The following is a 13,827-nucleotide window of genomic DNA, read 5'->3' on the forward strand; positions in this document are numbered from 1 at the left end:
CGCATTACATCAAACGTTTCCTTTTAAATCCAGACACTTAAATGCTGTCACCTTTTATCGGTGTTTATAATCTCGGTATTTTGAACTTTTCAAAATCGAACCCAGCTCTCTGTAGTGAGGTAGCTGCTCTATTGAGGTCCTGCGAAATAGTAGTATTATTACATGTGAACTCACTTCTTTTAATTCCGTCAACGCCCTTTCGGAGCGGTTGAATTTAAATACTCCATATATAATAGAGACTGCCGCGTAAGCTCCAATTAATGCAATGATGCATATCGGTGTCTATACATGGTAATCTATTTTTATCATCGGCACTTACCAAAAGGAACAAGACTGTCGGGATACTTCTTGGAATGTAGAACATGTGTCTACATAGAATTAGATATAGTAAAATTGCTGTTAGAACTGCTACATGGCGATAATTCTTCATTTTATTTGTGACGTTTGGAATCCTATAAGTAACATTCACAATGCTTTTAATTTATCAACATCGCCATTACGTTGTTTTGAGACAAATAACACTGTGTGTTACCGGTTCTATTTTGTTTATCTGCGGACTATATTTCTGATTTGTTATTTTAAATATTCATTTTAGTTGATGCACCAGTACCCTACTACGATTGTCCAAGACAGGTTTATTACGTCTCATCAATTGGCTTAATATTCAGTTGCAACATTAATAATTCATTATAGATATACGTTTGGGGTAATATTAGATGGATGTGTAAAGTAATATCATCTATGGCTCTTTGGTGACATGTGCGTTACTTGGCAACACATCGTTTATAATACTTCTGTTAATTGGTTGTATTATATCCCAAACCATGTTGTATACCCTTTTAAACATATAGGAGTTCTAGAAGGTAGTTATCGAGTCCAGGTTTAATTTACTGTGTAGCTTGGGCAGTTTGTATTGCGATTCTATATTTTAAATGCCCCTTTCCGTAATAATTCCTATTATTCACGTGTTTTCAAGGTGGTTTTGTGTAACTCGGTTCTTTTTATCGTTATTAGATACTTGATGTGGTGTGTTGTGCGTATGGTGTATTAGAAGCGTCATGTGCTTCATCGGTCGATTACTAGTACGTAAAATACATAGATTCTTTTGCACATAGTTTTGGCACATTGATTAGGTGCATTTATATTTATTTTGGGGATGGCTTTTGCATAGTACAGCGTTGTTTACAGCTTCTGTGTCAAACCATGGCAGACGTTGGTTTCACGTCTACGTTGGTGACGTTGTGTCGTCAATCTCTGAGTGGGAACTTATCTGCTATTCGTTCTGCTGAAGATAATCTGAAAGTGTTGCTTCAGCCCAATGCTAGTGAACTCCGTTTACGTCTGGGTTCACTTTTTAGGATTATATTGGTGCCATCATCATTGGCATCTCAACCTGGTGTATTGAAAGGTAATTATATTTAGCTACCGATTTGTGGCATAGCATTGATATATTATTTGATTACTTACTATTTGTTATGTCATCTATTTTACTGTATATCATTTACAGATGAGGATCTTAAGTACGTCAGTTCAGAGTTGCAGCTTTGGGTATCAATATGCTTAAAGAATTTCGTGCGTAATCATTTTGATACCTCTGAATCTCATGGCGGCGTTAGTGAGGATATAAGGCGTTTGGTTCGTTGCTTTGTGATTGTCGTCGTTCTTAATGCGGAATTGCTACAGCTCGATCGCAATGTAACTCGTCAGTTGGAGGATACATTAGAGATGTTGGCAGAGGACGACTTTCCATATAATCTGGATTTCGCCATTCTCTTTATGTCTTATTGTCACTTGAGTGACATAAACACGGATGCCGTTACTATCGCATTTTCACAACGGTTGCACAAGGCTGTCAGTATGCGTGGAAACTTGAATGTTGATGCTGCTGTTGTGAATATATCCGAGTCACTCGCTAGGTCCTTGGAGGAGGCGAAGTCGACTGTTCATCTTGCCTATGGTGAGACTTGTTGGAAGCTTCTATCTGCTTATTCTGGCATCCAGAAATCGTTGGAGGCGTATTCATCGGTTGCTTCATCAGGTAATTTGGAATCCTTTAGTATGGCCTATTCTGAGCTTTACCGTTGCCTTGCGTTGGGTCTTGATGCTATGTGTGATTGCCTTAAGGGCGTGGCTTTGAATGATCTTGATTTGAGCAAATTCTTACAATCAGCCCAGGTATTATTCCCCAACGAATCGGTTTGTAAATACATTTGTGACCAGAACAGTGGCGGTATTACGCCTGCAACTGACAAGGGTGACGCTTTGGTATATTTTGACGACCGTTTGCTATACAAGGATGATATGTTTTGGCGTCCATATGCAGCTTCTTTACCTCCTATGGGTGGTCATGGTCAGTGCGTAACATTCTCTGTTAAGCCCGGTACGGTGCTCAATGCCTCCGTGATGGACGTCACGTACTTCAGACGTAAGGCCTATATTTTATCCGTCTTCAAGCGTTTGATGAAGAAGTACAAGACAAGTATATACAGTGACGGTATTTTGCGTGAGTTGAAGATAATTTTGACCATAAGTGAGAACATGTTACTTTACGTATACAAGGCGCTATTGACTAAACTGCGTGATTACATGCCTCTACTGGACGGTACAAACTCTATTCTCCCGGGTGTTGTGCTTGACCTTATGGATGGAATCACGTGTATCACTAAGATCCTAATGTACATCCACGCTGTTGACCTTCCTGAGTGTTGTGAAGACAATGTTGTTGTGTATATTGGCAGCATGATTGATTTATTACTTCTTTCCGACGCTAGAATCTGCCAGGTTGACCATCAAGGTATGTAAGAGTTTGTATAATTCCATTTTCTGCAGGCGTGGTTTTAAAGATGAAAATTGCTATATGCAAGCTTATGCGTTACTATGCGGAGCGTTATCAGGAAGTGTTCCGTCCATTTGTATTCCGTTGCATCGACGATATGGTTACTCTCTGTCGTGGTCTTGGCCAAGGCAGTGAAGATGATGATTTATGCTCGTCTATATTAGACTTCCTTACCGCGTCGGCATCTACCCACTGGGCTCCTTATGATGGGCGTACAAACCCTTTTACCAATGCCGAGTGTTTGGGTGACATTATCCGTGCCATTGTGTTGCCGAATATAGGATTTCGTGACTGTGACTTATTTTTGATAGAAGACTGTGCATTAGAGTTTGTTCAGCGGGAGTTGGACACTGGCAATGGTCACAGTCGAAGGTTTGCTGCGATAAACTTTTTGAAGAAGCTGGTAAACACATATGGCCAGATAGTTCAGCACATTTTGAATCAATTTGCTCAAAATGTTTCTTGTGCCAATGACTACAAGCTTAAGGAACTCTATCTGCAATTGATAATCTGTTCCAATTTTAAAGTAAGTTCTAGGTATAAATCACATATTTCCCCAGGCCAATGAAGGCTTTGACCTACACAGCTACTTCACTCAGCATCTAAAGGCTGATTTGTTAAGGGAGTCTCGGGATTTGAAACAAAATCAGGAGAGTATTTTGATAGTGATGGCTATTTTGAAATACATTTTCACCTTTAAGAAGCATATAACCGTTCCCGAATTAGCATCTTTGGTTATGCCTATTGCCACTTTCTTGCAGCATCCCAATGATGCGGTGCGATTTCTTGCAGCTGAGACTTTGAATCGCATAATACCATTGGTGCGAGAGAACAGGACTACTCTGAAGCCTCAGTTGTTGCAGTCTTTGGATCGTTTGCTACAGTTGATGCGTTCTGAGCCCCCTAATGAATTTTACGTTCGTTGTGTGATGCGTATATTCCAATTTCTTCGTGAAGACGTGAAGGAGAGCGGCTTTGTGATGTTGGACATTATTGTTGAGCTTATCAAGCGTGCTTGTGACAATTCTGTTAACCCTGTCTACAATCACTACTTATTTGAGTGTTTGGCTTTGTTGATCAGGCTATATGTAGCATCGGGTTCTACGGAAGCGTTACGTCGTATAGAAGAGGGTTTGATCCCAACTATCGCAATCATAATCCAACAAGAGATGCATCAATTTGTACCGTACGGTATGCAGATTCTGTATGTTCTATTGCGCGCCTCTCAGCACCCCGGCCCTACGTATATACAGCTATTTTCTCATTTAACATCTATTGACACGTGGAAAGAGTCTACTGCCAATGCTCAGGGTGCTGCTAAGTTGTTGACGTGTTATTTCGAGCGCCACACTTTATTTGAAAAGGAGATTTCTGCATCAATGGAGCGCATCTTAAGCATATTTCACTTTTGTTTGACTCACCGCAAGTTATCGTTGGTATCATTGGATATCCTTAATGGTATTTTACGTTACTTGCCAGTGCGTTTCTACAGCCAGTTTTTGGTCTCTATTATTACGGTACTGCTAACATATATACACAACATGAAGGTATCCGATTGTATTCCTCGTGTGGTGGTTTCTATGGCATTATTGACGTCATGCCTCTACCTTCAGCAATACAGTCCCGGTTTCATTGATATGCTAGAGTCCATTCAGGCTGGAATAACACAAAGCTTTATCCAGGTGGTATACTTGCCAAACGCTAGGAAGGTACTTGCCCTGGAATCAAAACGCGTTTTGGTACTTGGCACTGCCATAATGCTAAGCAGCCCTGCGATTCAGCAATCTGAGTCATTTGCCATGTTGGTTGAATTTTTGTCTGGCCTACTTCAGGGTCAGACTTTACGTGTTCCTCAAACACCCATCGATCATGATGAAGAGATTATGGAGGACTTAGATTTTGATGTATCTTTTGTACGTCTGCGTAGCATCGATGGCAACCAGGACCGTGGTGCTGGGAAGCTTTTGGATCCTGCTTGCAACGTTGAGCAGGCCGTTCGCGCGGTCCTTGCTCCTTTGGGTGGGATATTGCGCCAGATGCCTGAGGGCAAATCTCAGATACTACTAAACCTGTTAAACTGAACTTTGCAGGAATGCAATCTGTTATCGTTTTATGTATTATTGTAATTTGTATACGTGCCAATAATATTGGCTGCTAAGTCAACCAATAAACCATCGTGGGATGTGTACTATTTACAGAGGAAGTAACATATAAGCGTCTTTTGTAAGCCATAAGACAACTATAGTGCAGATTCAAGGCAAATACAATAGCATAGAATGACGTCATGATGACGACGATAGTGGATACGTTCAATTTGGACCACATCCAGATCCCCTGGTAAGGTGATCAATAAGATGTCGTGCTTTTCAGAAAAAAGAGAATGACTATAACGCTAGGGATACTACGGTAGTAGTAAGTAGCCCTAACGACGCACAAAGTAGGACTATTTCGATACTCTCCAACGCCTATACCTCGTAAGTTAGCTCAAGGACCATTCCAAGGTAGAACTAAGTGCACATCGTGCCAATTGGCCTGGCTTTTAATGGGACTCCGATAAGCTCTCAGGCAGTGGGGTACTGCGCCCTTTAGCGGGATATCGCGAGCCATTATAAAAAGGGCCTTTCCTAGCACTAGAACTTTGAAAGGTCATATTTGGGTTTGTATATTACATAGTAAGGGGATGAATGGTGACTAGAGAACCAAGGGTACTAGTCCACGTAACAGCTACCATCCCATAGTTTGATATAGTCTTAAATACAGCTATTGATATATTAGGGATGACAAAATGATGTTCATATTCAACTGGTAAGTCTATCTAGACGGTTTTTTACTTTATGTGTTTATTGGCTTTTGTTGTACAAGGTCTATATTATACCTTTCCACAATTATCAAACCCATTATGAAATATATGCTTTTGTTATATTTTTAGGTGTGTATTAACTGGTTATTTATGTGGAGGCAATCTGTGTTGTATATCGTTATGATCATGGCAATGTGTATATTATGCGTCGCGTTAATCCTATGGCAGGATAAAAAAGACCTTGATTGCATTCGGTTGGCTTAACAAGGAGGGCAAAATCGTATTTCTCGGTCTTGACAATGCAGGGAAAACCACCTTGTTGCGTATGCTAAAGGACAATAGGCTTGCTTGTCATACCCCTACAGTCCACCCTCACAGTGAGCAGTTAACACTTGGCAAGGTCAATGTCACAGCCTTTGATTTGGGTGGTCACGAGACTGCTCGTAGGGTATGGAGGCAGTACTGCGGTAACGTCGATGCTGTCGTTTTTTTGATTGACGCTTCTGACCGTACCAGGTTCCAGGAATCTGCCGAGGAGTTGCGCGCTTTGATAAACCAGGAGGAACTGTATCACAAGCCTTTTGTAATATTAGGCAACAAGATCGACAACCCATCTGCTGCTTCTGAGGATGAACTCAGGTCGCATTTGGGTCTTTTGGCAGGTGAGACTTATGGCAAGGACTGTGGTCCTGGTCGTTGCGTGAGGCCAATTGAGGTTTTCATGTGCAGTGTGCTGCGCAAGCAGGGTTACGCTGAGGCTTTCAAGTGGCTTGCTCCTTTTTTGCAGGACTCTAGCAGCTGAATTATGAAGGTCGTTTAGAATCATCGCGTTACTTAGGGGGCACCTTATACTAGTCTTCAGGATCGATTCACTATCTAGCCATACGGAGCTTTTAGATAGTGTCATAGGTATACTTAACATTCGGATTCTGGACGCACTTTACCTATATGTAAAGGGGTGCTCCTATGTCAATTTAAAAGCAAGTCGTTGCCACAGTAGTTTGTCGACACTTCGTAAATCTAATATCATTAGAGTGTTCATTTACTTGTTTCATGCATTTTATGTTGGTGACCACTTAAGCCGGTTACGTTACTGTGACAATTCTATAGCACGAGTGCACATAGTGACCCATGCGAATAAGGAGTGGGTCAGTGTACTAACTGGTTTGGCTGGATTCACCCTGTGAAAGCAAATGCTCTACCAAACGGTCACGTTCAAGCTGTTCGTTCCTCAAGACGGCAATTTGGTCAGGAGGAGTGTGGAAACGATACATCCCGCCGCTGCCAGGCTCTCCACCGTCATCAGCCGTAGTACGCCACGTGTCCAGTAGCGATTGTATACGGTCACCCAAGTCGATATCATTCTCCTTACGCAACTTTATGCCAACCAAATGGTTGACGCCACAATAATGCTTGTGAACTCCATCACGTTTACTAGGGACTTCATCATTGTTCTTTACTTTAGGTAGCACTGGGGAGTGGAACAGTAGTGATTCGACAATCTCCTTAGAGTGTACTTTCCCTTGTGGAATCTCTATTGGGACACCGGACTCTAGACCAGACTTGCAAGCTTGAGAGAGATATTCAAACAACGTATTTTCCTTTTCGGTAGGGATATTGTCAATATTTTCCACTGGTCCCACAGTTACAGCACCATCGGGATCTAGTTTTAAAGCGTTTAAGTATGCTGATAAAGCCTTTATTTGTGTGTTTGGGTTATCCTGGACAAAGCAATGGCATTCTGGAGTAGGGTCCAAAAAGTGATTGTTCACGTTAGAAGTATCATATTCAAAATCCATCTTAAACTCAGCAGTGTCCCAGACATTAACGGCCAAGTCCTCCAACTTCTCCCTGGAGCCTACAGTTCGCTCAAAGCGGTGCCTGAACATGGGTTAAGTAGAATAAAATAAAACTCACAGTGACATGATATCGTCACTACCCCCTTCATCGAAACCATCGTACTTTTGGGATAACAGACGCCTAAGTATGGCTTCTGAGTCGAACCTGTTCTTATCAGCAGAGAGTGGTAGACACTCTGCCTCCTGAACGTCTACAAATGTTTTGTTTAGGCATATAATGATTATTGGATACTGTGGCTTGGAGCATAGGGAGACATTGGAAGCTGGTATGACCCTATCGGTTTCGCCAGTAATAAACCCCTGTGGAATGAACAGTGACCCAGAACTGGACTTGATATACTTGAACAACTCGCTACCCCTAGATTTACGCTGAACAAAATCAAAAGAGCGACTTGGTTTCAGGCATTCAATCCTTTTGGACAAGGACAGATCCATGGCAAACAATGAACCACTGCTGGTACACGCAATGACAACTTGACATTGCCCTGATTCTAGAGTTGTTATACCTGCGTATCCATGGAATATGGGTAATAGCAATTCCTTTTGCGTGGTCTTAATTGGCATTGCAGCGTAATCCTCAGGTCGTTCTATAAGCGGACCTACTGAATCCACAGCTTTATCCACATGTTCTTTGCTGATTCGTGTCAGTTGCAATGGTATACAATGCTTGAGTTCAATTTCAATAACATCTTCAAACACCTTACCGCTGGCAAAGTCCCTTAACAAACTGTGCTTATGAAATAATGTCTCTGTATTCAACCCTGCAAGACTTTGGCTTTCCTGATTGTCTCTTTGGATGTATGTCTTAGCTTCACGTTGTATTGTGCCTTCGGAGGACGACGAGTTATCAGAGTCTATGCTCTATTGTATGAACAATTGCATAACATACCTGAAGATAAGTCTTGTTCCTCATTGGACTCACATTTCCTGGGTAAGGGACCCACCCGCTCTATAGGTGGCGTATCTCCAGTGGATTCATCGTCATCAGTGGTACTTGAAGAATCCGATGATTGAGAATTTATATCCCAGTAGGATGACACATTCGTGGTATCATTGTTGGATTCTTGCACCCAGTTGTTCCAGTATTGCCGCTCATCATCCTGAGGTTCAGCTGGTTCAAAGTGGGTAATGGCATTATTTATGCGGAATGAGCACGCTAGTGGGTGCTTGTGGCGCCAGCAGAATGCTAATAAGACGGACCCACTGCCATCTTCATTGACGGACCACCTTAATTCCCTATACCTGGCACCGAGGTTCTCCGTGGAGGACAGCGGTATCTCCAGCAGCGGCTTAATGGGCGCGCGCAAATCCCAAATGTATATACAATCGTTCAAGCAATAGACAGTTGCGATGATGTTGCGATATAATGGATGAGCGCTAATGGCAGTAAACGCACTCCAAAATGAAGGACGGACTGATTTCCAGTAGTTGTTGAAACCACAAGTGTAACTAGCCATCTGATGTACCTGAAGCTTTAAGTTGTCGCATACACGTTCAGACTGCCTCGTTGAGTTTACACGAATCTCCTTATCCACTTTCAGGAAAAGGTCCTCTGGCTTACCTACACGGAAGTCGAAGGTGTACAAACGTTCACCTCCCAAGATCAAAGTATGCATGTTCATACCATAGCAAATGGTTTGACTGATATCTTTGATGTCCTCACCCTCACTGTCACCGAGCTTTAGGGCATAGTGATTGGATTCTATAGCCGTCGTGGCGTCATAAAGTAATAGGGAGTTCCCACATAACATGGCACACTCGGAGTATATAAACGGATTTGGATGCATAAAGTGCACTCTATCGCGTTCTTCATAATGCAGGTTATTTAGAGTCTCGACCACAGGTTCGTTTCCCTCCTGGTATTTGCCAATGTATATACCGTTAACACTGCGCACGTACATGAGGTTACCAGCAGATCTCAGTTCAGTAATGTGACCATCTCGCCAAGTCATCTGCTTCCAATTTCGGTACAAGTATTGATTCGCACCACGCCTGCGGTAATCGATGTCTTCACCATCTGGAGTATATGGCATAAAGTAGCCGTTGGAAAAATCGTATGTGGAACTGTATGCAGTCTTTGGGCGTTCCCAGAGATAACTAATAGGACGTTTAAAACGACGGCGATTTTGTATATGCACCTTCAGTTTGACAAATGGGTTGGCAGGGTCAGTACCGTACTCCTCATCGTCGTCGTCTGCCTTCAAGATCTCTTGACGAGAAAAGCCAAGGCTTGGATAGAAGAGGCATGAAGGGTATACCTTGAACAATATATCAGTAATCACTTGTATACGATCCTCGTAGGGCTGTGCGGTGACTTCTAAGCCCTCGATACCGCCATTGCTCTCTCCAGTAGGCTTCAACAGAATAGATTGTCTGCGGTCCCACGTGTACATCGTACACATGCCGTTGACTATTTCATACTGTAACATGTCATGGAATGTCATGAATGGGAACCCTTGCAGGCTACGGTATCCCTTGACGCTGTTTAAGTAGATGCTTGATTCGTACGGTAAAGAATACAAACCAGAATTACACAAGCCTGACGAGCCGTGAAGTGCTGAAATGCGCGCGGTGATGCTGGAGTTACCTACATGAACCAAGGCCGCCATGTCTTGCAGTTGACGTTTGGTAACATCTTCAACAGGTGTGGCATAAGATACACATGTGTTCAGCTCCTCAGTCTCCAGCAAATAGCGGAGGTACCATTCCCGAAGTTTCTCAGGGTCATTGGTGCCATGATTGCGATATATGTCGCGCAGCAATGCGTGCCTGTAATAGCTATTTGTTGATGGCAATGCCCAGGTCGGCATCGTCAAGTACACATCCCCGATTCAGGATTCCACCGATATAATTAATTTGACAGCATGTTAAATTATTTTACGCTATAAATTTGGATTATATGTATTAAAATCCGAGCAGCTAAATTGCGAGTGTATATAAAACTATCCTATTCTACACATGCGGGTGATGCATGGAGACTGCCTTTTAAATGTCAGAAGTTACAACCTCCAAGCTACGACATAGTCTCAGGTACCTCTACTTCAGATAGACAATCTTCCTCGTGCCCGGACGAATCATTCTCTTGATAGCAAGGTACATTGAATCCACTTTCATCTGGTAAACCCTGGTTGAAATTACACTTGCCAGTGGACACGCAACATAAGAATAGAACTAGCTGCTGTCTTTTATCCAAGAAAAAGTAGTTGAAGCTCTGCAGACAGTTGTCCTCGTTGAATGGCGTGTCTTCTCCACAGCTGTCAAATGTGTAGATATCAACGTCACTCAGAGGCACGATGTCCTGTGCTACATGACCTATAGACACCAATCATTACCTTGATCAGCGTCCAGAAATCCTTAGCAAAACCAGGGACAAAACGCTCAACTATAAAAGAAAGGTTGTAATCGATGTCATTTATCACTGAACCAAGGTCCTTCACTTGATTGAAGTGCTTGGTACCCAAATGGCTGTGCTCTGTAATGAGTCATTACTGATCGTACCTGAAACTGTAGTCAGGGAAACAATGATTCATCAAATATGAAAAATATTCCACGTAGGCCTGCTGTCTAGAGGATATTTCCGAACGTCTAAACGATGTTTGCAACGCACAGGATCACCTACTTAGAAGAAAAAGTCAAAATCTCTAGCTTTACATCGAATACCCGATCCGATGCGTCAAACTTATCCAACAGAGCATTGATCCTACTCAATTCACTATTCTCAACCAAATTCATTGTAACACAAAGATGATTAAGTATTTTCACCAATAGATGAAAATAGAAGAGTATAGAAGAGGATAAAGTATTCTGGAGTGATTCTACATACCTAATTTCGCTATAGTATGTAGAACAAAAAGGTGTATATTAGTGTGCATTTTGTAGACAGGATACAATCACTTTTTATTGTCTACTATTGGAGTAAGCCATTGGCGGATAATATCCACACAGGTCAGGTTGTCGTCATCATTTATGCACCGTCAGTATTGCTCACTTTGATTTTAAACTGCTTTATATCACATTTTACAACACTGAATACACACCGGTACATTAGAGGTCGTATGGATGTATATTACTGTTATGAAGGTGTCGCACACTTGCAGAATGTTGGTGTCTAGACGCGTTAAATCCTTGAGGATAGAAATACCAGCGAGATTATAGTTACATCTCTGATAATCGGATATGTGGCGCCAGTTATGGGTTAGACGCGGTGTTCCGCTGTCTAGGAGGTGGTTCACCTCCAAAATTGAAGCTTCCGATGTACAACGGACTGCCACCGCCGAAGTACCAGAGACATTTAAACCGCTGAGCCCGCTACAAACGCAGAAATTAGGCATGTTTTTAGAGCCGGGTATACTCTTCAAGGACCACAAGCGAAGAAAGATTATCATATTTAAGTTGTACTTCTTCTCAATATTATCGGTTACCATTATTCTGACGATGATTAAAATCGTTCCTCCTGGATATGTAGGCATGATTGTTAGAAGAGATGGGACGATAGATCAGTTCAATAATGAAGGACGTATCTCGCTTTTTTACATACCGTTTTTGGAGGTACCAGTGGCTTTCAGAGTGACGCCCATTAGAAAGAAAATTATGGAAAAGTTCACTACTAAAGACGGGCAGCAGGTTGAGGTAATCATTGGCTATATGTTGTCATCGTATACAGGTGGTCATTTTCTTTGACCTCCAAGCTAAGTTGGCCTTTGCAAGCCACATATACACCATCTATGGCGTGAATTACTCCAAGGAGTTTGTAGAAAAGGAACTCATGTTTGATGTGGAGCAAGTAGTCAAGAAATTCGACAAAAGTGAACTGCTTATCCAGTCTGATGAGGTGGAAAGATTATTTTCTAGAGAGAAGAAACATATCGCAACCCTGAAAACACACAAGGCAACCGAGGAAATTATAGAACGTTTTGAAGATGCGGGAGCATTTAACAAGATCATTGTTAGCAAAATTGTAAGTTTTTTGGAATAGCATTACAGAAACTGCAGAACGTGAGCTTCCGAGATCCAAGCTTTGTACCAAATTTGACCTAACGGTCTTTGCGCACTTCTAGCATCACGGGTCCTGAACCGTATGTAATAATATCGCATGTATATCTAAACTATTAGTAAAGACTACATTGTACAATGGTGTATATAATGTGTAGCTGGAACTTACCGACTTTGATTCCCTGCGATTGTAGTACCTGGTGTGAGTTATCGCAGATTGGGAACTTTGCTGGAACAAAGTCTATTCCAATTAATTATGGCTTACCAGATCTCCAACAACGGCAAATAGACACACGAGAACTTGCTTCCGATGGAGGCGTCATCACCTTCACATGTACCTTCGGGAGCTCTAGACATAAATGATAACGTCTTTATATAAACCCACCGTGAACGTTAAGCTTTTCTCCAGGAAGGCGGGGGACACGCCTAGCCTTAACAACGGATGCCGCCTGTCCCATCTTTGTTACAACATGTTTACAGTTATACGATAGCAATGAGATGCAGTGTCATTACTGCTCTCACATCCGCCGACTACAAAGCTTCTAGTGCATGAGAGAGATAAAAAACGGTTACATGAATAGTCTGTGTATCTATTAAATGGAAGAACTACTGTTAATGGATGTGTATATACCCGTCACGCGTCTGGCTACACGGCCAGCCTTGGTATGATAAACTAGTAGAATGTTTCTTAATACGATCGGCATAGTAATATACTGTTGTTTCACGGCGCTTACGATTTAACAATGGGAGTAAAGTTGATATATGGATAATATAACGCGTGTGTATACCGGTGATGCAGATACTTCATTCCACTAAATGAATAAAAGAATGTATCCATTACATATGATAAATACACCAAATTCCACGAGCAGAAAAATTACATAGAATACGGAATCCTGGCAAGCCTTGGAATGGTAGCGCCCATAAAGTTGGAAGCCTCCATCATCCACATAACACTGCAAGAATGTTCACAGGTGATCTAAATATGTATTAAACAAACAAATATATTATTATATACGGCCTAAACAGGATTACATAAACAAATGCAGTATACACACAAGGGTGAGCCAAACCTAGATAAGAATAATGATGTTGAGACCAATGCTGTTTACTTGATAGAAATCCAGGACTTAGACATAAGAAGTATGTATAAGAGGGCACGTTATATACGGTCATATAATGCACATAAAATAAATGGTGTTGGATAGATATGTACAGGAGTAGATATTATAGCGAATAGCACACGATATGTGAAACTAGGCATATTCTTATAATGATTTCAATGTCATGCGATGTGTCAATAATATTCTTATGTGGCCTGTAGCGCTGCTATCATCGCA

At 41.8% G+C, this 13,827-nt stretch overlaps 7 protein-coding genes across 7 annotated transcripts; 3 read left to right on the top strand and 4 right to left on the bottom strand.

Moving 5' to 3' along the window:
* Positions 1–30: 30 nt before the first annotated feature.
* BBOV_II004285 (Dolichol-phosphate mannosyltransferase subunit 3 (DPM3) family protein) lies at positions 31–568 on the bottom strand. The gene is made up of 3 exons (XM_051767939.1): positions 320–568; positions 175–282; positions 31–139 (listed from the first exon to the last, which is right to left on the bottom strand). The coding sequence occupies exons 1-3, from the start codon at positions 428–430 to the stop codon at positions 65–67; spliced, it is 294 nt and encodes a 97-aa protein (XP_051623809.1). The 5' UTR covers positions 431–568; the 3' UTR covers positions 31–64.
* Positions 569–1,103: 535 nt separating this feature from the next.
* Positions 1,104–4,947, top strand: BBOV_II004290 (CAS/CSE protein C-terminus family protein). The gene is made up of 4 exons (XM_001609902.2): positions 1,104–1,408; positions 1,508–2,794; positions 2,830–3,362; positions 3,397–4,947. Exons 1-4 carry the CDS (start codon positions 1,204–1,206, stop codon positions 4,915–4,917), a joined length of 3,546 nt encoding a protein of 1,181 aa, XP_001609952.1. The 5' UTR covers positions 1,104–1,203; the 3' UTR covers positions 4,918–4,947.
* A 518-nt stretch (positions 4,948–5,465) lies between these two features.
* On the top strand, positions 5,466–6,638 carry BBOV_II004300 (putative small GTP-binding protein sar1). The gene is made up of 2 exons (XM_001609903.2): positions 5,466–5,641; positions 5,865–6,638. The coding sequence occupies exons 1-2, from the start codon at positions 5,622–5,624 to the stop codon at positions 6,436–6,438; spliced, it is 594 nt and encodes a 197-aa protein (XP_001609953.1). The 5' UTR covers positions 5,466–5,621; the 3' UTR covers positions 6,439–6,638.
* Positions 6,639–6,713: 75 nt separating this feature from the next.
* Positions 6,714–10,355, bottom strand: BBOV_II004310 (uncharacterized protein). The gene is made up of 3 exons (XM_001609904.2): positions 8,385–10,355; positions 7,554–8,349; positions 6,714–7,517 (listed from the first exon to the last, which is right to left on the bottom strand). Exons 1-3 carry the CDS (start codon positions 10,303–10,305, stop codon positions 6,794–6,796), a joined length of 3,441 nt encoding a protein of 1,146 aa, XP_001609954.1. The 5' UTR covers positions 10,306–10,355; the 3' UTR covers positions 6,714–6,793.
* Positions 10,356–10,388: 33 nt separating this feature from the next.
* On the bottom strand, positions 10,389–11,411 carry BBOV_II004320 (Maf1 regulator family protein). The gene is made up of 4 exons (XM_001609906.2): positions 11,115–11,411; positions 10,994–11,080; positions 10,828–10,960; positions 10,389–10,793 (listed from the first exon to the last, which is right to left on the bottom strand). Exons 1-4 carry the CDS (start codon positions 11,225–11,227, stop codon positions 10,509–10,511), a joined length of 618 nt encoding a protein of 205 aa, XP_001609956.1. The 5' UTR covers positions 11,228–11,411; the 3' UTR covers positions 10,389–10,508.
* A 93-nt stretch (positions 11,412–11,504) lies between these two features.
* On the top strand, positions 11,505–12,571 carry BBOV_II004330 (SPFH domain / Band 7 family protein). The gene is made up of 3 exons (XM_001609905.2): positions 11,505–12,124; positions 12,159–12,452; positions 12,488–12,571. The coding sequence occupies exons 1-3, from the start codon at positions 11,672–11,674 to the stop codon at positions 12,530–12,532; spliced, it is 792 nt and encodes a 263-aa protein (XP_001609955.2). The 5' UTR covers positions 11,505–11,671; the 3' UTR covers positions 12,533–12,571.
* BBOV_II004335 (Iron-binding zinc finger CDGSH type family protein) lies at positions 12,525–13,759 on the bottom strand. Its single transcript, XM_051767254.1, has 4 exons — positions 12,873–13,759; positions 12,753–12,836; positions 12,657–12,716; positions 12,525–12,563 (listed from the first exon to the last, which is right to left on the bottom strand). Exons 1-4 carry the CDS (start codon positions 12,943–12,945, stop codon positions 12,529–12,531), a joined length of 252 nt encoding a protein of 83 aa, XP_051623824.1. The 5' UTR covers positions 12,946–13,759; the 3' UTR covers positions 12,525–12,528.
* Between the last annotated feature and the right edge of the window lie 68 nt (positions 13,760–13,827).

The sequence above is a fragment of the Babesia bovis genome, chromosome 2 (genome assembly GCF_000165395.2).
Source record: "Babesia bovis T2Bo chromosome 2, whole genome shotgun sequence".
Taxonomy (NCBI): Eukaryota; Apicomplexa; class Aconoidasida; order Piroplasmida; family Babesiidae; genus Babesia; species Babesia bovis.